Consider the following 24530-nt stretch of genomic DNA (forward strand, 5'->3'; position numbering starts at 1 on the left):
ACAACTTGTTCAGTCATTCTCTAATTGAGGGGCATTCCCTCAGTTTCCATTTCTTTGCCACCACAAAAAGAGCTTGCAGTACTTACTGTATTAGCAAATAACTGGAAATAAATTGGATGCCCATTGCCTAGAGAGTGGCTAAATAACTTGTGGTACTTGAATGTAATGGAAACTTACTAGGTAATAAGAAATGACAAATATGATAAATCTAGAGAAACAAACTTATATGAATTGATGCAAAATGAAGTGAGTAGAGTCAGGAAATGACATACAATATATAGAAAAACAATAATTAAATGACTACAATGACATAAATGGAAAGAATAATCACCACAAGACAACTGCGCCTGAATGTTTTGAAATTATAAAGATCAAGCTTGGCCCCAAGGAAGAGATGTGAGAAGACACTGTATATGTCACTTTGTAGCACTTCATACTGCTGAAAATCTTTTCTTTTTTGAAGCTGTCCTATTCAGGTTTTAAAGACAGTGATTCTATTTTTTTCTTCCACTTAATTGACTACTCCTTCATTATCTTCCTCACTCTCTTTTTCTCTCACCTCTATACTTCAGTGTTCCCCAAGAATCAGTCCTTTGCTCTTAGCACCTTTACTCTTTCAACTTTCTCACTCAAAGACCCAATCCACTATCATGGTTTTAATTAGTACCTTGTGTGCATGATTTCTAGTCCTTATCTTCCTCCTGAGCTCCTCATATCTCCAACTGCTAGCTAGACACTTCTATCTGTATATTCTGTCACCTCAAATTCAGCAAGCCTAATAATCAAGTTACTTTTGTCACCAAAATTGTTTCCATCTTTCAATTTCTCTACTGCCCTTAATGATATCATCATTCTCCCATTCACTCCAACTAATCCATTATAAAATTAAATTGACTCTCTGTGGTTATATGATGCTTACTGCCACTAATCCATTCAAAGCCCATCACACTTTATGCCTGGATTTGAATCACAGGGTCCTTGAGTAAGTTAGAATGTTTAATGTGAACATTTGTCCAAATGTATTTACCAAGGTCTTTTCTACCATCTGAAGTCAGTCTGTAACAGATAAAGCTTAAGCTGTACACAGTCTTATGGATCCTCAGAATATTTTTTCGTGATGGGGTTTCAAGAAAAGGAGATATGAAGAAAAAGGGGGTACATGCTATCTATTTCCCTTAAAGATATTTTTACCTTACACCTGCTACCATCACCTTCTTCAGATTAACTGTGTGACCCTGGGTAAGTCACGTGTCATCTGCCTCAATGCTCTACGTACACCAGTGCTTCCTCCCCTCTGCTGTCATTTCAATCTCCCTAAATTAAAATTCTGACCACGTCACCATTCAATGAACTCCAGTTGCTTCCAGAGCAGAGCAAAATCCTCTCTGGTATTCAAATCCCTTAGTAATCTGCTCCCCTCCTACCTTTGCAGTTTTCTTACACTTTACTTGGCACAAAGTAGTCTGTGATCCAGTGATACTGACCTACATGCTGTTTCTCTCAAAAGACACTTCATTAGTCAATTCCAGGTATTTTCATTTGCTGTCCCCATGGATGCCTGAAATTCTCTCTTCTTATCTGCTTCCTGGCTTCCTTCAAATCTCATCTAAAATCCCATTTACTATAAGAATGTTTTTCTGTTCTCCCTTAATGTTCCTGCCTTCCCTTTGTTGATTATCGCCAATTTAGTCTGTCTATAGCTTAAGGTATACAAAATTATTTGTATGTTGTCTAGTCTATTTTACCCAGCTCCTTAAGAGCAGGGCCTCTTTTGGCTTTCCTTGTATGCTCAGCATTTATTACAATGCCTCGAACAAAGTAGGTATTTAACAAATGCTTTTTGACTTCTTTCCTCCCTCCCTCCCTCCCTTCCTTCCTTCCTTCCTTCCTTCCTTCCTTCCTTCCTTCCTTCCTTCCTTCCTTCCTTCCTCCCTTCCTTCCTCCCCCCCTCCCTCCTTCCTTCCTTCCTCCCTCCCTCCCTCCCTCCTTCCTTCTTTCCTTTGTTCCCTCAATTCATCCTTCCTTCCTTTTTTGTTTTTTGTTTTTTATCACCAGCCCTTTGCATAGTTCCTGGCACACTTAAATACTTATTGATTAACTGAATGAGACAGCATGGTAGTGAGATGGAAAATTAGTACAATGTATCAATTTGGGGTGAGTAAATGTTCTACTGGGGTTTTGCATGCTATCGATAAATCTGGTGGTTCCAGCATCTTAATGTAAGGCTTTGACCATATTTCTTGAAATCCCTGAATCTGACTGTCATAGGGGGAGATGACATTCATGCACACAAAAACAAAAATAAAAGCTACATCAAGATAAGTACATGAGAAAAGAGGAAAGGTCTATGTAAGGTCTGAGGAAGGAAGGGCCATATCCAGCTGAGAACCTCAGGGAAATAACTGCAGAGAAAGTGGCAAGAGGAGGCTTTCTTTAATGGAAGACACAGGTCTTCAAGGATTGCCAGGAATTCAATAGGTGAAGATGAGCAGGAAAGGCAGTCTAAATATAGAAGCCATCACGAGTTTGGGGAAGAGCAAAGGAACAAAGGACATGAACAGGAGACACTAACTAACAGTAACAGTAACTAACTGTAACAAATATCCACTAGTTTAACAGAGAGATAAGAAGGAAAGTGAGGAGAAATGACACTATATTTAAGTTTTAAAAAATTACTTTGAAAAGTCAACTCAACTTCACTCAGAATTAGCCAATTTACTTGCTCTGACTCATCACTTCTTGAAATACATTTTTAAAAAAAATTGTATTTGGGTCACTCCTTCAGCCCAAGTAGCAAGAAGAAACATATCTTATTTATTTTTGTAAATATTCTCCCCATTCTTAACACAATGTCTTAGTCATAGAGGATACCACTTTAAGATTAAATAAATATTTGTTAAAGAAATGAATGAATGTTCACAATTTCCTCACATCAAAGACTTAGTTGTTCCTTTCTAACAAAGTATAATATCTTTTCTTGGAATAATTGATCACTCAGAGTTCTGTCTAAGAAGGAAATAAAAATCTGGTCACTCTACATATCTACCTCAAGGGCTAAGAGCTCATCTCACGTACTGGTCAACTAAACAACAAGAGCCAAAGATCCACGTGAAACACAACTGATATGAGACATGAAAGTGAGAATTCCTGGTTTAGATTTGGGGGAATGGTGTTGGTAGAGGAGCATAAAATGCATTATTTATAGTCCTTTAATTTGTACATCTAGCATTAAACATAAATATCACCAATCATTTTTATAGTACGTGGAATATCCTTTATCCTAAGGTTAGATTTATACCAAAGGCAAAGGAAGAAGACTGTGACTGTTGATTTCAATATCTGAGGTTCACCCAGATCAGAGCTATCTATTCCCAGTCAATTCTTTGCTTCATTGGGTTTAATTTTTGCACAACACTAACATTCTTTATTTTCAAAATGCTATTTTACCAAAAATAATCAACAATTTTCCACTAATAGGACAGATAAACAAAAAGAAATGTTAAGAATTATAGCTGCTTTCCCAATAAGATCAAGCATAAAGAAAGGATGCCCATTGTCACTACTGTTTGATATAATTCTAGAAATGCTAGCTATAACAATAAGAAAAGAAAAGAAATTGAGGTAATAAACATAGGCAAAGAGGATATAAAAATATCACTTCTTGGAGATGGGATGATGGTTGACTTTGTAAATCCTAGAGTGAATTTAGAATTTGTTTTTAATTTTTTGGGGGGGGCAGGGCAATGAGGGTTAAATGACTTGCCCAAGGCCACACAGCTAGTAAGTATCAACTGTATGAGGTTAGATTTGAACTCAGGACCTCGTGACTCCAGGGTCAGTGCTTCATCCACTGCACCACATAGCTGTCCCGAATTTAGAAATTAAAACAATAACTTCAGTAAAGAAGTAGGATATAAAATAAAATTTTAAAATCATCAGCCCATCTGGAATAGATACCCATAAGGAATAGATAAATAAATTCCTTTAAAAATAACTACAGAATGTATAACATATCTGAAAATCCACCTACCAAGACATACATAGGAATTACATGACCACAACTACAAATAAGACAAGTTTAATTATTGGAGCAATATTAACTGGTCCTGTTTTTTCTGTGCCAATATAATAAAAATGACAACACCACCAGAATTTATTTATTTATTTATTTAATGTTGTACTAGTAAAACTACCAAAGAGTTACTTTATAGAACTTGAACAGATAAAATTCATCTGAAAGTACAAAAGGTCAAGAGTTTCAAGGGAAACATTGAAAGAAAGAAAAAATGAGGAGAGGCAGCCTAGCAATACCAGATCTCAAACTATACTACAAAACTATTTGGTGCTGGAAAAAAAAATGGAAAAGTTCATCACTGGACCAGATGAGGGGCACATAACGCAGAACCAATCAGGCATAGTGTTCAATAAATCCAAGGATTCTGCATCCTGGAGCAGGACTCACTACTTGATAAAAAAATGGGAAAATTGGAAAGCAATCTGGAAATGAGGTTTTAATATTTTGTAAAATATATCATATGTTATATCACAAAAAGCTCCAAATGGATATGTAACCTGGATAGAAAAGGTCATAGCAGCAGCAGCAGCATCACCAGCATATCTAATATATATGTAGTATTTCAGATTTGCAGAGCACTTCATAAATATTATCTCATTTTTATCCTTATAACAAACCTGAGAGTTAGATATTTCATAATAATAACTAATGATTATATAGCATCCATTATGTGCTAGGCACTGTGCTAAGCACTTAACAGTTCTTATTTGATCCTCACAAAATTTGACAGATGAGAAAATAAGAATGAGAGAGGTTAAGTGACTTGTCCAGGGTCACATAGCTAGTAAGTATCTGAGGCAGGATTTGAACTTACATCTTCTTAACTCCAAGTCCAGGGCTCTATCTATTTTGTCACCCAGCCACCTCATAAGCAAATAAATCAAGCAAGGAAGTAGATAACAAACCACCACAGAAGTGGGAGAGTTCTTGAAAAAATAAGGCAATTAAGAGGATTTCAAAAAATAAAATGGACAGTTCTGATTACATAAAATTTGCACAAATTATTTTAAATTATTGCACAATAAAATCAAAGCAATTACCATAGAAGGTAAACAGTTAAAGGGGTAAAATATTTGCAGCAATTTTTTTTTGCAGGGCAATGGGGGTTAAGTGGCTTGCCCAAGGTCACACAGCTAGTAAGTGTCAAGTGTCTGTGGCTAGATTTGAACTCAGGTCCTCCTGAATCCAGGACCAGGGCTTTATCCACTGTGCCACCTAGCTGCTCTGCAAAAATGTTTTTGAATGATAGTCTGATATCAAAACTATATAGTGAACCTATAAAATATGTTACATATAAATACATACTACGAATAAAAGGCATTTCCCAATAAATAAATAGTCAAATAATATTAGCTTTGAACATAAGAAAGCCAAGCTTTTAATACCCCCATGAAAACATGGTCCAAATTACTAATAAAAGAAAACTAAATTAAAATAAACTGGAGGCTTAACCTCATACCCATCAGATTGGCAAAAACAACAGCAACAAAAAAAAGGATAATGACAATTGCTGGAGGGGATGTTGGAGGTTAGGAACACTAATACACCATTGGTGGAGCTATTAATTGATTCAGCTATTTTGGAAGTCAATTTGGAACTATACCAAAAAAGTCACTAAGCTGAACATACTCCCTCTCTTTTCATTCTTTTAATCTCAAAACCCTTTGATATCATCTCACTCTTTCATCAGCATCTGACAAAGATGTGATTTCTTCTTCTTGCCAAGGCCAGCCCACCTATATGTGCATATAATCATATTCCCTCTCATCTTCTCCAACAAATTGCATCCATACTCATCCTTCACTTTCAAATCATCAGTGTCTCCCTATCAATTGGTTCCTCTGTTAACTGCCTTCAAATATGCCTGGGGCAGCTAGGTGGTGCAGTAGATAGAGCACTGGCCCTGAAGTTGGGAGAACCTGAGTTTAAATTTGACTTTAGATATTTTCTAGCTATGTGACCCTGGACAAGTCAATTAACCCCAGTTGCCTTAAATATCCAAGGCCATCTCCAGTCATCCTGATGTATATCTTGCCACTGGACCCAGATGACTCTGGAGGAGACAGTAAAATTGGTGACTCTGCTCATCCCTCCTCACTTAAATCCAATTCACAAGTCATTATCCTTGACCCCAATGTCATGGTCCTTTTCAAGAATGAAGGACAACAACAACAACACAACAAATATTCCCAGATAGACTCCATCTTTAAATAACCCTTCATTAGACCTTACTATCCCTTCAAGTTATCATCTTTTATCTCTGTTTCCTTTCTCAGGCAAACTTGAGAAACGGGCTCCATTTACTATTTCTCCTTCTTATCTTCTTACTCATTCTTTAACCCCTTGTTATTTGACTTGTGACCTTATCACTCAGCTGAAAATGCTCTCCATAGTTACCCATGGTCTTTTTTTTGGTGAGGCAATTGGGGTTAAGTGACTTGCCCAAGGTCACACAGCTAGTTAAGTGTCAAGTGCCTGAGGCTGGATTTGAGCTCAGGTCTTCCTGAATCCAGGGCCAATGCTCTATCCACTGTGCCACCCAGCTGCCCCACCGATGATCTTTTAATTACCAAATCTGGTCTTTTTTCCCCCAGCACTATTCATTCTCCATCAACCTTTTGCATTTTATACCCCTAAGCACCCTCTGCTCCTGGATATTCTCTCCCCTTTGGGTTGTGACACTACTCTCTCCTGGTTTGTCCCCTACCTGCTTGATTCTTCTTTCTCAGTCTCCTTCATTGGCTAAACATCTGCATCATGACCCCTAAGTGGGGATGTTCCCCAAGATTTTGTCTTAGGCCATCTTCTCCTTCTGTATTTCCTCTTTCTTAGTGGTAACCTCATTAACTTCCATAGGTTTAATTATCATCTTTATGCTGATGACTCACATATTTATGTATCCAACCCCAGTATATTCTAGGAACTTTAAATTCCACAGCATCAATTGACTATTGGGATCTCAAACTGGATATCTTGGGGACAACTCAAATTTGATATGTTGAGGGGCAGCTAGGTGGTGCAGTGGATAGAGCACTGGCCCTGGAGTCAGGAGGACGGGAGTTCAAATCTGGCCTCAGACACTTAACACTTACTAGTGACCCTGACCAAGTCACTTAACCCCAATTGCCTCACCAAAAAAAAAAAAGACGCAGCTCAAGCATCATCTTCTGTATGAAACCTTTTTTTATTCTTTCTCCCACACTGTTAGTGCCCTCCTTCCCCAATTCCCTTATGTTTAACTATTCTGTATATATTTATTCGATTTATATTTATGCTTTATATATTTATGTAGGTACTAGTTCTGTCTGCTATTAGAATGTAACTTTTTCACAAATCGGGGTCATTTCATTTTTTGTACTTGTATCTCAGCACCTAGAATAATGCCTAAAACTATTCACTGATTGATTAATCTAGTGCTACCACTTCTGCAAATTGATCCCAAAGAGATCAAAGAAAGAGGGAAAAGACCCATAATAACACAAATTATTGTAGTAGCACTTTTTCTTGCAGCAACAACGGAAAATAATAGTTTCCCATCAACTGGAAGATGGCTGAACAGGTTATTGTCTATGAATGCATTGTTGTAAGAAAGGATAAGTTGGAAGGATTCAGAAAAACCTGGGAGAAGTTGTATGAATGGATGCAGAACAAAGCAAGAAGAATTAGAACATCATAAAAGAAAACAACTATGAAAGATTTAAGAACTATCATTAATGCAATGATCAATCAAGATCCCAAAAAACTGATGATGAATCACCTTTTGGCAGAGGTGATGGACTAAAAGTGCAAAACGAAACCTATTTTTAGATACAATGTATGGATTTATTTTGCTTGACTATAGTTATTAGTTATAATGGAGGGATTTTTTTAAGAGGAAAAGGAAGAGGGAAGTAACAAAAGAAAAGATCAAAGAAACATTTTAGAGTATATATATATATACACATATATATGTATATATAATGAAGGAACAGAAGAAAACAGAAGAGGGCACAGACAATTAAGGTAGTGTTAGAATTACAGAGTTAAATTTAATATCTACTTAAAAACAAGTTGTATATAATAGAGATTCATGGTATCATAAATTGTACAACCCCTCGTCCTTTATTCTTTGAATGTGGAAATCTTCATGTTTATCAACTTCATAATAATATAAAAGGAAACTAAAAGAAAAAAGAAAACTGCTACATTGTTTTTTCTCCATTGGCAAAGTATGAACACCAGAAAGTACATCCTAAACCAGATTATAAATCATAGAAGTCCAGTCATGATTCTTAAATGCAGTACCAGGACCTTGAGGCTCACAAGATCATTTAAAAAAAGAATTTTAATAAAGTTGTGGGGACAGTGAGGTATGTAAATTAATCTGTTTGCTGGAACTCTAGTCTCAATTCCCATGGGTTTCTCATCTTAGCCATTAGTCCCACTATTTATATGGAAAATGCAATCTGCAGCTTCATGCCTAAATTTTCTTGACAGGAGGAGACAATAAACTGCCTGGCCTGATTCTGTATTACCCCTGAGATGAGAACCACCCAAATACAGAGAGGTGACAAAAGAGTGAGTCGATTTTAGGGGAGTACAAGTTATGTTGTCTTCAGTTCTGCTATAAGAAAAGGGGGGAAAAGTTAGGAATACAGTAGCAGCAGCTTTAGTTCACCCCAGTTTAGGGAGAAAAGTAGGTTATGATTCAAGCTGTGTATGCAGTTGACATTTTAGCAGCCATTCCCAAACCCCAGATGACAAGGTAGAAAAATTCTAGGTGGAACCAAACAGGTCAGCAGAGATGAAGATGAGACACAAGGTTGTTTGCAGTCAACAATAACCAGCTCATACCAAGAGATTAGCTCTGAGAGAAAAGACTATACCAAAGTGTCCACATTGGGAAAGAAGCTTAAGGGGTGAATGGGCACAAGTATTGTGGCAAACAGTGCCTAAGCCTGAACAGTGAAGATATTTTTCTACCAGAAATTTTCCTACACTCTACATTATAAGAACAAAATTTTTGAAGATGAAAATAAAAGGAACTACATCAAATCAGAATGAAACCCACAAAGCTCTCTCTATTTCTCAGGACACAGCCTTCAACAAAGTGAGCTATGATGGCTGGGATGCCGTGCAGCAATTTCAAATAAATTTTACTGAGGTTGGCAGACTCAAAGATCTGATTATTTCTGAATGGAGAAAAGTAAACAACAGTTGGGATCAAATTTAATTGTGTTCTCAGAAGGGCTGGCTCATTAAGTTCCTGAATTACCCATTTCTGGAAGTCTTGACGCAGGGGCTAGATGACTGTTTCTCAAAGAAGTTATAGCTGGTTATCAGCATGGAGTGAGAGGTCAGACAGCCCTAAGTTTCCTTCCAACTTTAAGATTCTTAGATTCAGTGAAAAGAAACTTAGCCTTCCTCTGTCTACCACTGTGGAGAATGCAGGTTTTGAAATGTTTTTTAGCCCTTTATAGCAACGTTAAAAACTTTCTTGGAAATCATCTTCCCCACTCCTACCACCACCCTCACCCTCCATTGGAAGTAAGCATTTTGTTGTTGTTGCTTAGTTGTATCTGACTCTTCATGGTCCCATTTGGGGTTTTTCTGGCAAGGATGATGGAGTGGTTTGCCATTTTCTTCTCTAGCTCATTTTGCAGATGAGAAAACTGAGGCAAACAGAATTTAGTGACTTGCCCAGGGGCACACACTAATAAGTGTCTGAGGCCAGATTTGAACTCACAAAGATGAGTATTCCTGATTCCAGGCCAGGTACTCTAGCTGCCCCAGAGTAAGTATAGAAACAGTTTGTTAAAAAGGGCCTTCGGGGGCAGCTAGATGGGGCAGTGGATAGAGCACCAGCCCTGGAGTCAGGAGAACCTGAGTTCAAATCTGGCCTCAGACACTTAACACTTACTAGCTGTGTGACCCTGGGCAAGTCACTTAACCCCAATTGCGTCACAAAAAAAAAAAAAGGCCTTCGGGCAGCTAGGTGGTGCAGTAGATAAAGCACTGACCTTGGATTCAGGAGGACTTGAGTTCAAATCCAGCCTCAGACACTTGACACTTACTAGCTGTGTGACCTTGGGCAAGTCATTTAACCCTCATTGCCCCACAAAAATTTTAAAAATTACAATTAAAAAGGCCTGCATTTTTTTGGTGATAAATAGTGTGAAAAGGTTTTCTCCACCCCTATCCCTTTTGCCTTAACTACTAAACTGGCAAGTAATACTTTTATTTGCTTAAAGTAATGTTTGGAATAAAGGGAGGCATTCTAAATGTTACAATGATTTAGCCAGAACAAGAAAAATGTTCTTTTGTGTTTGTCATTAGAATACAAACTGACCAAGGGGTGGAGTTTATATATAGTTTTATTTTCAATTTAAAACATTTGCTAGTGTAACATGGAACCTGTCCTTCAATGGGGAGCAATGAGGTCCCATATCTCTCCAAGGAGAAAGGTAGGGAAAATCTAGTGTAGTAAAACCTGGATGAATGGAACCATGCAGAGAAGAGGGTATTCTGGCTAATTCTCATTTAGTCAGTAAAACCCCATTTATTTCAACCTGTTGATGAAAATCTCCGTAAAAATGCATTCATGATTTCCTGCCTTGGGAAGTAGAGTAGACTGAACATAATTAAATTTTGCTTTGATGGTTCACAATATCACAGTGCCTTGGGTCATATTTTGAAGAGCAGTTAACATAAGATCATAGAATTAGGTCTGAAGGTACCCTGGGAGCCACCTAGTTCAACACTCTCAAAAAAACTGGACTCATTCTTCTGGATCTTGCTGTCTCCATTAGGACTGACACAAGAAAGAGCACTGAACTTAGAGTCACAGAATCTAAATTTAGATTTGGGTTTTATCATTGACTGCCTGCGTGACCTTGGGCAAGTCATTTAAACTCTGTGGGTTTCAGTTTCCTCATTTATAAATGGAGAATTTAGACTAGATGCCCTTTCTAGTCCTTTCTACTGGCAGATTCCTGATTTTATGATATTATGTAAGAAGTATAGATTAGATAAAACTTCTAGTATATAGCCTGGATGTTGCTTTTTTGAATAAACCAGTTCATATCATTTACTGGTAAGCAGCAAAAATTGTAGGTAATAGAGGGTTCTAGTTTTTTGAGATTTCACTAAATTTTTTAGCATATTTATGAAATTAATTAGAGAAATAATTACTAAAGTGTATATGGTTAATCACATACCCTTGTCTTTTCAAGATTTTAAAAATCATATTGGAATTGATGGAGATGGCAAATTCTTACATAATAGTGTTAATATTTTTAACGCAACTGATATGTATTATGGAGCAGATTTGAGAGGTCATTAATTGCATGTATTGTTTGTTGAGTGGTGAATACCAAAAATATATCATAACAGTGAATAACTCAAAGAATATATTCTATTGCTGGGGTATCAAATCAGTAAATCAAATGAAATCAGCACATATCTATTGAGCAGCAGTGTACTGTAATGGAAAAAAACCATTAAAATTAAAGTCACCAGTTCTGAGTTTGAATTCTGGCTCTGTCACTACCTAAGTTGCTTTGGGCAAGTCACTTAACCTCTTTAGGATTCAGTTTCCTCATCTGCAAAATGAGAAGGTTGGACTAGATGTCTTCTAAGGCCCCTTCCTGGCTTAGATGTGGTCCTCTGACTTAGCAAAAAAAAAAAATGTTATTTTTAAACTTAATTGCCAAGCGGTCTGAAGTTTTTATTAAGAATTTCAAAAAGCATCAATAGGGGTACGCAGCTATACTCCCTGCTACTGGGGAGGGTGAGCGTGACAGCTGGCTTGAGTTTGGGCATCCGGAGCTTCCATGAGCTAAGCGTTAACATGATGAACCTCTGGCAATTGGGGGTGGGGGAGGAGAAGATGGGATACACCAGGTTGCATAAGGAGAGATGAACCAGCCCAGCTTGGAAATGGAGCAGGTCAAGCTCTTGTGCAGGTAATGGCATTGTGCATGTGAGTAGCCAATTTTCGGCTTCCATGAGAGGAAGAAGGGAAGGAAGGAGGAAAAGAAACAGGGAAGGAAAGAAGTGAGGGTGAGGGAAGGGAAGGAGTTAGGGAAGGAGGAAAGGAAGAAAATAGAGAGGAAGAAAAAGGAAAGGAAGGAAGGAAAAAAGAGGGAAAGAAGGATAGGAAGGGAAGAGAAGGGAAGGGAAGGGGAAGAAGGAAAAGGGAGGAGAGAGAAAGCAAGGAGAAAGGAGAGACGGAGATAAGGAAAGAGAAAGGGAAGAAAGGAAAAGAAGGAAGGAGGGAGGGAGAGGGGAAAGGAGGGAAAAGGGAGGAAGAAAAAGAACTGAAAGGAGAGAAGGATTCCATGAAGCCAGAAACTTCTGGGCAGGAGAGCTACTATCTTTTGGCTAAAAGTTGATTTCTTTTAATGTTACAACAGGACCGATAGGTCAAGGTGTTTAGTCTTTAATATTTTATATTTCAAATTTTATTAATGGTCTCTGTATTAATGGTCCCTTCATTAACATAAAAATAGTGAGTTCTGAATGGTAAGCATTAACCTCAAAGAGCTTACAATCTAACTGGGGAAACAAAGAATAAGCACATGAAAAGTTAAATGACGGTGGAAGAACAGATTACAGTTATATCATGTTTTAAGTCTTACAAAGTGCTTTCATATATATATATATATATATATATATATATATATATAGTGTGTGTGTGTATGTGTGTATAATATTTCAGTAGAACCTTATAATAGACAGGCAGGATAAGTAGGTATTGCAAGTGTTATCATTTTCAAAAAAGGAAATGGAATCTCCAAGAGGTAAATGGCACACCTGAAATGACATGGTTGGCAGTTGATCACCATTAAGGCTTGCTGATTGAAGTGAATTGGCAGAGCTGGGGCTCTGATCCAGCTGATGTGAATGATGCCAGGGTATGAAATGCCCAGGATCTTAGAGCTGGCACAGTTCAGGGCTCTTCATTCTCAGTAACTTAACCAAAGGCAGTTACTACAAGCAGTAAAAGAAGCTGCCTGAATTCCTGGGAAGAAACTCAGAATGACCTTGACTTTGCAGCCTCTGAGAACACCCACACTGTGGTCTAGCATGGCGATTGTGCTAGGATAGCCCTGACTAGTCAGTAGATGTAAAGTGAGGTACAGAGCTCAGTTCTCAATTGAGTTCAGGGCTGTGAAAATTAGGGGAACAGCAGCTGCAGCAGCAGGGCAATGATTGCTGAAGGGAGGGAGACCATGGGGATGACATGGCCCTGCTGTGGAGGCACAGAAGGAATGATGCAGAATGCATCCCCACCCACGACGTGAGGATGTTCAACCCGAGCGAGGTTGAACAGTAAATGAGGTCTGGTGTTCATATGCCAAATTTGGTTTTGTGGCAAACTTGGTTGAAATGCATCTATTCTAGAATCAGAGTGACATTTGTATATATGCACATTGATTTAAAATCTTTTTCACACATTATGCCTGGTACCGTTGGACGGGAAATTGGTCATTCTGAAATTTCAGAGGTAATGAAAATGGATTTCATAGGACTGTATTTTGATACTTTGACGTGTTCCTTTTTTTTTCTTCCTAGCAATGAATTTTGCACTAGGAAAAAAAATCAAGGCATCATCTCTGAATAGACAACGTTACTAGGATACTGCATTCTCTCTCTGTTGAGTCATTGCTCTTGCTCTCTCAGGAAAAAAAAAATCCCTTCTGCATGAAATGGGAAAATATTTGGCCTATAATAAAATTAAGCATCCCTTCTATTTGAGTTGCCTAAGGCTGACTGTCTTCTTTTCTGGAAATCAACCTGAGGCTGAACATTTTTACTATCTTCCTCTACCTCACCTTGTTCTTTTGTCAGACCACCTCTGTAATCTATTTAATGGAAGAACCCTTTAACCTTGCGTGTTGAACATTGATCATCACAGAAGTCATGTAATATCCTAGTTCACATTAGCTGCTTCGCTCTTGTCTCATAAAGGTATTCATTCTATAGAACAGTCATGAGGTAAATTCTTAACAAAAGCCAAAAAAAGTCATACTAAGGGCAGCTAAGTGGCACAGTGAATAGAGCACTGGGCTTGGAATCAGGAAGATTCATCATGAGTTCACATCTGGGGTCAGGCACTTTACTAGCTGTGTGACCATGGGCAAGTCACTTCACTCCATTTACCTCAGTTTCATCATCTGGAAAATGAGGTGAAGAAGGAAATAGAGAACTACTCCAGTACTTTTTCCAAGAAAACCCCAAATGAGGTCACAAAAAATCATGTCTGAAATGACTCAACAACAACAAAAACAACCAGACAACCTAGGTAAAATGGGGCTGAGGCACAGATACATACATGACAAGATGTATAAAATATCTGCTTTCTATAAAAGTTAACATGGTCCTGAAAAATCTTTGGGAAGAAAGAAGTGGGGGTGGGGAGGATCTGCTAGATTATTGGAAAATTGGATCCATTATTCTACAGGCCAGAGTTTTAGCTCCCTTAAATATACCAACTTCCTCTTCAGCATTTATGCTTCTGATTAAATGGTATTCCTCAATTTCTGTTGAACATTGATGCAGTAAGTGCTTTGCTTATTTTAAACTGCAAAAATTTTTCCAGAGTTAAATTTACTCAGTTCTTTTCTCCTCAATAAAATTTACCTGCTAATGTAAGATGGAAGCATTATGAAAAAATGTACTGAAATTCACAATGGCATAAAGAGTTCAGCTTTTGCTCCTTGCATTTAAAATGTGCCATTTAACACAAGTAGAAAAACAAATTTCAGAGTAATTTCTTCGAATTGATTTGAAAAAAAAAAGCTATCAGCTCTTACATTCTTACACATTTGTGAACTCTGAGACTAATCTGGTAATCATCAGCTATTCAGAAAAGCAAACTTGCAATGTTCCTTTGGTAAATGTTTCAGCTTGAAAAGGAAGTCAGAGAGAAAGCTAAACTTGACATGTTCTTTTGGTTCCCAAACACCAAAGAGTTGAAAATTGTATTAAAGTCTTTTTGACAGCTGAATAGTCTAGGTAGCTCTATGGCAACTTAAAAAAAAATCATGCCTAGACCTCTAGAGAGTACAAATCTGCAATTAATTTCCCTATGTTGCAGAATGGAGCACTGTGGAAAGGGAGATTCAGAGAGCTAATGTTCTTTCAACTGAACCACAGCAGAGAAAATGATGGATTTATGGTATAAAATCCACCACTGAGGTTGTGCAATTGACTCCCACCTCTTTTGATTGAGGCTGACAGGTGTAAATGTGAGGTCAAAATAAGGCCCACAACATTGCCCTGCTTGAACAGAGTCAAGATGAAAGAATTCCAAAGTCCTCTCTGATGTCTCTGAAGGCAACAGCACTTGGTACCATGCAGAGACCTCAGAGTTATGAAATTCATTCTAGTCCCTGCAGCTAATGGGCTAGCACAGAAATACTGCTGCAGGGGAAATAAATGGAGGTGGAGAATGCAGTCATCAGTAACAAGGTTCTTTCTGGTAGCAGAGAGTAGCTCCAGTGACTTGCAGTAATTATGATTAACTCAGCCTAGCGTTTTGGTGGTGGTTCAATGTTATCGGCTCAGTGAGCCCCCATGATATGCACTGGTCCCGTGACTTTAATGTTATTGGGTATTCCTGGAGGGCAATCACTCTAAAGAAACCCTCTCTACCAATGCAGATGGGCAGCCAAACTGTTCTGCAATTTACAGCCTTTGAGTGATGCCTGCAGCAATCAGGTGTTAAGTGACCAGGCTGGGGTCACAAAACCAGGATGTAGCCATCAGAGGTTGAACAGGTCTTCCTGACCCCTAAACTGGCTCTCTCTCCACACAGTGATAAAAACAAAACATTTGGAGTCAGCAAGAATCCGATTCTTCTCTTTATTATAAAATGTGCAACAATTACAGAGATGACATTTTAATTTTGTACCTAGCATAGATTATAACACATTGTTACAACTTCTTACTAAAAGACCAAAAAGGAATGCCCAGAACTACAATATACATGGTCAATTTAGTGGGAGAAAGCAAAAATAGCTTTAAATGACTTGTGTATATGTCTATGTGTAGACACAACAGATGAGACCTTGTAAGATGTCACATTTTATCAGAAGGATGCTTCCTAGTGGTTAAACTTGAAAGCAGAAGAGAAATTAGAGAACTTGGGCCCTAGTTTTGGCTCTGCAAAGGCCTTATGACCCTGTGTACATCACATAACTTCTCTGCTTCAGTTAACCCTCCATAAAAAAAAAGAAAAAAGAAAATAATAGTGTTCCTCCTCCCCACACATAATCCACTGTATTCACAAAGATACTCAAAGAATAATAGCACAATAATAATAATGTTATATATGTACTCCACTATATATATATATATATATATATATATATATATATAGAGAGAGAGAGAGAGAGAGAGAGAGAGAGAGAGAGAGAGAGAGAGAGAGAGAGAGAGAGAGAGAGAGAGAGAGGGAGGGAGGGAGGGAGGGAGGGAGGAGACTTGAGTCAGTTCAGATTCTGAGGCTGAGGTCTGGAAAGTACCCAACACCCCAGTCCTTGTTATTGCTAGACTATTCTGTCCTTACTCCATCCCACTGCTAAAACACTGCCCCCTTTATCTTTTGTGGGCAAGCAGGGTGTTGTAGCAATCTCCCTGAGAGACATATATTTTGCCTTACTGAACATGGTGTACCCCACCCCCCTCCTCTTTGCTGTCCTCTGTTAGTGCAACCTTTCACTGGTACCACCCCTCCCTTCTTGCATTCCAAAGCTCCCTAGCTCCTGGTACTACCCCTCCCTTCTTCCCCCTTTCCCCTCCTTCCAGGGGTGGAGTGGTTTCACAACCACCAGCTCTTGGACCTAGCTGAGCATGCTTCTATAGCCTCATCACGAGCTCAGCACGAGTACCAGGATGGGACAGGATTGGATGTTAGATTGTGAGCCCACCTGGTGCACGAGGGGACTGCCCCCTCAAACTTCTACAAAAACCCAACTCCTGAGCTCATCCTGCACTCCTCATTCCTTGCATGGGGTCACCTGTTCTCATGAGAATGAAATAAATCTGTCTCTGCTTGACTAGTTCTTCTCCTTGAATTATTTATGTAAACTAAGGAAATTGTGCCATACACATATATACTTCACTCAAAAGATACTCAAAGCAAAATAAGATTTTATTAATAATAGGGTAATAAGACAAAAGATGTAGAAATAATTTGTTTATATAAGTATTAAACAACTTAAAACTAATCACGATCATTCCCATGCCAAGTCTGGAAGACAACCAAATCAACTATTGGTATGATACAAATTAGTAAGATGGTAAAAGAATAAGCTACCGGGATGGATGGGTTCATTTTGATCAGGATCCATGCATTAATTTTCCTTTCAAACTTGCACTTCCTCAGAACTTCCCTATTTCTTTTCCTGGTATTGCTATTCTAGCATGTCACCTACACTTAAAGTCTTAGAGTTTTCTTTGACCTTTTCTCTCATTACTCAAGTTGTGTTAATTCTTTGTTGTTATCAGTTGTGTCCGACTCTTTGTGACCCAGTGGACCATACTGTCCACGGGTTTGTTTGTTTTTTTTTGGTTATTGTTGTTTTGGTTTGGTTTGGTTTTTGCTTGTTTGTTCGTTTTGTTCTGGCAAAGATACCAGAGTGGTTTGCTATTTCCTTCTCCAATGCATGAAAGAAATGATTACTGCTAACCAATAATTTGGGGAGATCCATAGCTCTCTCCTTCTAAAGTTCTGATTTTAAAAAGTTTGGTATCTTGAAGGCCATTGCTAATAATGGATTAACTTTCTTATTCAGTACCCACCCTGGTTTGGGTGGGGCACATATTCTTTGGATAGCCCCAGGCTGGGGGGTAGTCTAGGTATAGAAATTGTTTCTCTGTTCAAGTGTGACATCATGTCACAGCTCCTCATTTTAATATAGCCCACCTTCCATTGTGTTAGCCAATCAAAAGAACATATAGGCCCACACCAGCCCTGCTATGATTGTGTAGGGGCAAATGACTATCCTTTTATTAATAAGGTCCTAGCCTAAATAAGGTCCTAGTGACTAAATTACCCAGAAAATATATGCTTCAAAGCTTGTTAATTATCACAGTGAATTAAGGCAAACCCCAGAGTCACATAGCTAGTGAGTATCTGAGGCCAGATTTGAACTTAGGTCTTCCTGACTCAAGGTCCAGTATTCAATACACTGAGCTAACCTGCTGTCTCCATCTGTTAATTCTACCTCAATAGCATCTCATCTCCATCTCTGAATGCCCATAGCTATCACTCTTGTTTAGGTCCTTATTACCTTTTTTTTTTGCAGGGCAATGAGGGTTAAGTGACTTGCCCAGGGTCACACAGCTAGTCACTGTCAAGTGTCTGAGGCCAGATTTGAACTCAGGTCCTCCTGAATCCAAGGCCAGTGCTTTATCCACTGTTCCACCTTTTGATGGAACTCATTGGTATATCTAGAAGGTCATGCTCAGTGTGCCACCCAATGCTGAGGTGATCTTCCTCTACCTCCTCCCTCCACACCCTATCCTGCTCTACCCTGCTCAGGAGTAATAAGGAGCCATACTACAACTATACTGCATCTGTACTGTTAGAAGTGTCCTGCTAGAAAGCAGGTTAGTGGCTTCAGAACTTGATTTTCTCAACTGAAAATGTCACCTTTTGGAAGATAGAGAAAGCAGTGGGCAGGTTTTTTTCAGTTGTTCCAGTCACGTCCAACTCTTTATGACCCCATGTAAGGTTTTCTTGGCAAAGATACTGGAGTTGTTTGCATTTCCTTCTCCAACTCATTTTACAGATAAGTGTTATGGGGGAAACTGAGACAAACAGGGTTAAGTGACTTGCCCAGGGTCACACAGCCAGTGTCTGAGGTCATATTTGAACTCAGGAAAATGAATCTTCTTGGCTCCAGGCCCAGCACTCTATCCCCTGTACCACTTAGCTGTAAGTTTACTTCTAACAAGCAAGAACTGGTTAATGCTGTGGAAAGGATGGAAACCTTAGTAGAACTAGCCCTGTATTTTAGAGGCCTCAAGTGAAATACTTGATAGTTATACGTAAACCCTCATCTGTAGGAAAGTATATTTCAGGGATTTCAAAGGAAAACTAAGTATGATCCCGAGACCAGTTATTCTAAGGTAAAGGTTCTTAACTTGGAGTCTGTAGCTCTCCCAGAGGTTTGTGTGTAGATTTCAGAGGGTCCATAAATTTGGATGGGAAAAAAAAATATGCCTTTATTTTCACTAACTCCAAAATGAAATTTAGCCTTTCCTTCAATTAGGAATGTAGACAACATTATTCTGAGAAGGGGTTCATAGACTTTACCAACCTGCCAAAGGGGTCCATCATAAAAAATAAAAATTAAAAAGATTAAGATCCCTTGCTCTAAGAAATATGACCTTAAAGAGACAAGAAATTATTTAAAAACAAGCAGATGCTGACTAACTGTGTAACCCTGGGCAAGTCATCAGCTACCTCACATGGTAGTTGTAAAGATCAAATGAGATATTTGTGAAAAGACTTAACATAGTGCCTAGCACATAGTAGGCACTATATAAATGCTTATTCTCATTCTCCTCCTTCCACCCTCTCTCATGGCAATTAAGACAAAAGGTCACACAGGTAGGATTTAAATCCAAGTCTTCTGACTCCATTTTAATATGTGAATCTGTAGGATTCTGTAATTCTATGGTCTGCAGAAAATTACAATTTACTAAGAACTGACGGATCCAAAGCTAGTCTCCATTCCCTGGCCAAGGAATTGCCTGGGGCTAACCAGACTTTGTCAATTCCAGACTCAGATAATTTTGTAGATCTCCCAAACTCTCCCCTCCAAAGATTCCCAAGATTTACATGCTTTTGCTTGTTATGTAAAACAACTTACTTTGTGGAACTGTGATACTTAACACTCCTGAAGGTAATCTCTTCACTTGTTATATAAAAGAACTATGAGGTAATTAACCCTTCCAAAGGCAGTCTCTTTACTCTCTGTCATTGTATCCTTTACAAACTCTGTTCCCAACCTCACTCTGAGTACTCCTAGCTGACTTCTCTGTCTGATTAAAGACCTTAATTTTGTTATATTGATTGTTTACATTAATTTTCAGGTTAACACATGTAAAATAATGGTTTCCTGAAGAGAAGGAAAATGACTGTGACAAATGCTATTGAAATTAAAATAAGTCCTAATTCTATTGTAGCTTTTTTTGGAAGTGAAAGCAGAAACTCACTCAATAAAACTAACCTCTTGGTACACTGAGAAAAATGTCACTCCCTAGATATTCAATTACAAACCTGTCATGTGTTTCTTTCTTGGAATAATGGAATAAAATTCTTTCTAGATGCTGCTTATCTAAAACTTGGCTGTACTCAAGGAGTATGGTAGCAATAATGCCTCTCTTGCGGGTACAATGTTGACCAAACATTGACCTCATTCTTTATATAGCTTCAGCAAGTACTCAAGGAAGAGAATTTGTGTCACTGAAATAGAAGATACTAATAACATTTCCTCATTTATATAAGATTCATTCTTACTCTTCTGGGCTCTGCATTCTAGGAAACTCTGCTCTGCCTAATATTTAGTAGAAGTAGAAGGAAAGTTTTTTCTCAATTTCAAGAAAAGAAGTCAATACACATTTATCAAATACTATATGCTAGACACTATACAATATGATCACTAAATAAAGACAAAAAAAAAGGAAACAGTCCCTAGCCTATGTCACCTTTTGGCTTCTTGGCTTCCTTCTAGTGCCAGTTAAAATATACCTTTTACAAGAAACTTTTCCCATACTCCTTAATGTTAGTGCCCTCCCTCTCTCAATTACCTCCAATATATCCTGCCTATATCTTGTGGTATGTAGTTGTTTGTATGTTGTCTCCCCCATTAGACTATAAGCCCTTTGAGGGCAGGAGCTGTTTTTTTGTTGTTTGTTTGTTTTGGTTTGGTTTTTTTGCATTTCTTTGTACTTCTAGTGCTTATCATAGTACCTGGCACATAGTAGACACTTAATAACATATTTTACTACTTGACTAAGGAGTCTGTATCCTCTTGTATACAGCTACATATAAAAATAAGTGCAAAATATAAAGACAGGGAAATGCTTAGTGACTGAATTTGTGATTTTATGAATATAGGGAACTCCTGTGCACAGAAATCCCCTCTGCCAATGAATGTCAGTACTTTTTCTGTAATTTATAATCTTAAAAACGTTTCTAGACCAGTGGTCTCAAATACAAATAGAAATGAGGCCCCTAAGCCATGCATAAGGATCCCTGTGGTAGCATGTTGACTTAGAAAACCACATATTAGCATCTATGTTTGATTATATTTTTATTTTGTTAACTATTTCCCAAATACATTTTATTCTGGTTCAGGTCATACTTGGGAATACTTGTCATACTTGTCAGCTTCTAGTGTCATGCTGAGTGTGACAAAATAAGCATGTATCAGAGATGGGATTTGACCTCAGGTCTTCTGGCTCTGAGGTCAGTTTTCTGTCTACTAGGATAAGGAAATGCCATATAAACAAAGTAAATTCAAGGTAATTTCAGAAGGGAGAGTGAATAACTGGGAGTGGGGAGGATCACGAAAAGCCATCATCTAGGATGTATCACTTGAGGTGGACTTTGAGGAAAAGTAGGGATTCTATGAGGCAAAGCTGAGGAGGGATGGGATGATAAGCTGTGCAAAATCATGGAGATGGGAGAAGGAATATCCCATATAAGGAACAACAGTTAAGCTTGACTGGAATGTAGTCTTTCGTCAGATTGTGAAAAGCTTTAAATACCAACCAGTGGATTTTTGCTGAAGGTAATAGGGAGCCACTAGAGGTTTTTGAGTAGGGAAATGTCATGGTTAGATCTGTGCTTTAAGAATATTACTTTGGCAATTAAGCCTGAAATGAATTTCAGGCTTCTTATTAAGCACAAAAACCTCTTGTGTCTCTAAAGCTTCCCCATGTCTCACCCCTGATCCTGTCTTGTGGTAAGTATTGGCAAGAGTTGGCCCTTTTCTACTAAAGATTAAATACCTTTTTCTAACTATATTTCTCCTATTTTAGTCCAGTTTTATAGGAGAATAAGCTCATCACTATCCATGGTGTTAATTAAGCCTATTTTGTAACACTGAATCATTTCAGGAAAGAAGATTGGCTTACTCACCAGAGAGGAAATATACCAAGTCTTGTGGTGATGAAGACTATCGCAAACATGACAAACATGAGGTCACACAATTTTTGAAACTTGGCATAATTCGCCATTTTGGCAGCCTGTAGATAGAAGAAATATGACATTAATGTAGTGGTACAGGCAAATGAAAAGCTTCTATCAATATTCATAGACCTCTCCCAAGCCACTAGTGACCAGCTGAATTATAAAGCAGATGCATTTGAAGTGTTAGTTATCAGTACTGATAAACTAGCCATGGTTTATAGGAGATATTTCAGTCCTTATAAATGAATACACTGAGTGATTCACATTGAATATATTCTGTCACATAAAAAAAGTTCAGCTATGAGGCCGCGTTAAGATAAGAACGAGGGGGAGACTTGCTGATACAGTGATGTATGCCTTCAATGCTTTTTGGCATCAAAGATGCTGGATAATCCCATTAAATAGTAATGGAGATCCAAGTACTGAAGTTACCCAGCATTATCTGGAATCTTTGGGTTTTGCTGTCTCTTGATATTTGTACTTAAATTTTTGTTTGTCCTTTTTATGGGTACAGTAATTATAGTCTGGGAATATACTCCCTGACTTGCTATCATAAACTCTAAAACAAAGAACAAAAAGCCAAGATCTTGTCATGTCAATGAATCTCTCACAGGTCAACTAACTTGGTAAATTAACTTTAACTTCATTTCCTTTTAAAAAGAAGATTCACCCATGCTGAAAGTGACCCATGGTGAGATGCATTCTAATAATTTAATAATGTGATTTTAGGGACCTTTTCATTCTGCAAGTTAGCCTATACATGGAAATGAAATGATATAGATACCTTAATCTCACATTCCTTAAGCTCATCCATTTTTTGAAAAATCCATTGATGATCTAGGATAAACTACTATTATCTAAACATTCTATTTCCCTCCTGCATATTTCTGAAAAAACATAAAATGTATTCTTTTCTCATGTTGATCATATCTTCTTTTAAGGCAGCTCAGGGGCCACCTCATCTTTGAAGCTTTGTCTGATCCCACCAGTTATTAGCACTCTCTGCAACTTCAAATTTTCTGATATGATATAATGTGTATATATATATATATATACACATATGTCTGTATATGTATATATGCATCTATGTCTCAATAGATATAAATACACACATACATAAGCATACATATCACACATATGTATGTGTATATGTGTGTGTGTGTATATGTATCCATCCATCTATCTATCTATCTATCTATCTATCTATCTATCTATCTATCTATCTATCTATCTATCTATCTATCTATTTATCTATCTATCTATACCAGTAGAATGTAATCTCCTTGAGGGTGGGACTGTTTGTACTCAAGAGCCTAGCACAAAGCCTTGCTTATAGGTGCTTCATAAGTATAAGCTGTTGTTAATCAAACACTTCCAAAATAGTTAAACATTTCAAGGTAAAAGTGGTGAAGCATGGGAGACAATAAGTGATACATCTAGGACACTTTCCTACATCTTACAAAGAGGTCATCAGGGATATGAATGAAGGGCCATAAACCCAAGTACCAACAAATTTATGATATCATCCTCCATATTGTAGAGGGGATACCATTAGCTGAATCTATGCTCAAAGGCTCATTGATAGTATTTACATGGGTTGGCAAACAAGTGCAATGTATAGAGTTTATTTTTAACTCTAGCATTTAAAGTGCTCTCTGCTCTGAGTGAAAAACAAAGGGATGAGAAAACTGCACAGGTCAAAGGAAATATTTATTAACGAAATGGCATCTAAGCAAATGAACTACTGATTTGCTTAAAGACTTCTTTCTATTGTAACAAAAGGAGTGAGAATCAGAATTCTTTAAATTGAATGAAAAAATTAAAAAGGCAACTTACTGCTTATTTCTGGCCTAACCAAAACACATAATCTCTCATGTCTTATGAAGCAACTGTATTTTCTAGAATACCTCTTAAAATGCCCAATGTCCATGCTGATTGTGAAGTCTATTTCCTTTTAGACAATATTCAACCTGCCACTGTCTCTTTTGCTGGGTATAAATGGATGATTGCATAAAGAGGATTTCAAGGCTGCAGGTTTCTGCCTGATGTCCCATCTCCAGGGACACTTAGATTTTAATCAGATATTGACTGGTATAAAAAGAATTGTTCCTGGCTTGTTTCTTCCTTTGCAAAACATTATTATGAATATATTTTATTTTGGATTATTATCCAACAGAACTATCAATGATTTTCTTTTATAAATCATAGGATCAGAGATCTAGAGCTAAAAAGGACTTCAAAGGTCCTTGATTCCAATTTTCTGAT

General features: G+C 37.8%; 1 protein-coding gene across 2 annotated transcripts in view; it reads right to left on the reverse strand.

The window, feature by feature from the left end:
• Positions 1-24530, reverse strand: part of CERS6 (ceramide synthase 6) — a 317556-nt gene that overhangs the window by 44961 nt on the left and 248065 nt on the right. For both annotated transcript variants that reach the window (XM_043995602.1, XM_043995601.1), the window contains exon 8: positions 22215-22321. In XM_043995602.1, the coding sequence (XP_043851537.1) occupies positions 22215-22321 (107 nt within the window). The remainder of the gene's footprint in view (positions 1-22214; positions 22322-24530) is intronic.

Source organism: Dromiciops gliroides, chromosome 3, assembly GCF_019393635.1.
Source record: "Dromiciops gliroides isolate mDroGli1 chromosome 3, mDroGli1.pri, whole genome shotgun sequence".
Lineage (NCBI taxonomy): Eukaryota > Metazoa > Chordata > Mammalia > Microbiotheria > Microbiotheriidae > Dromiciops > Dromiciops gliroides.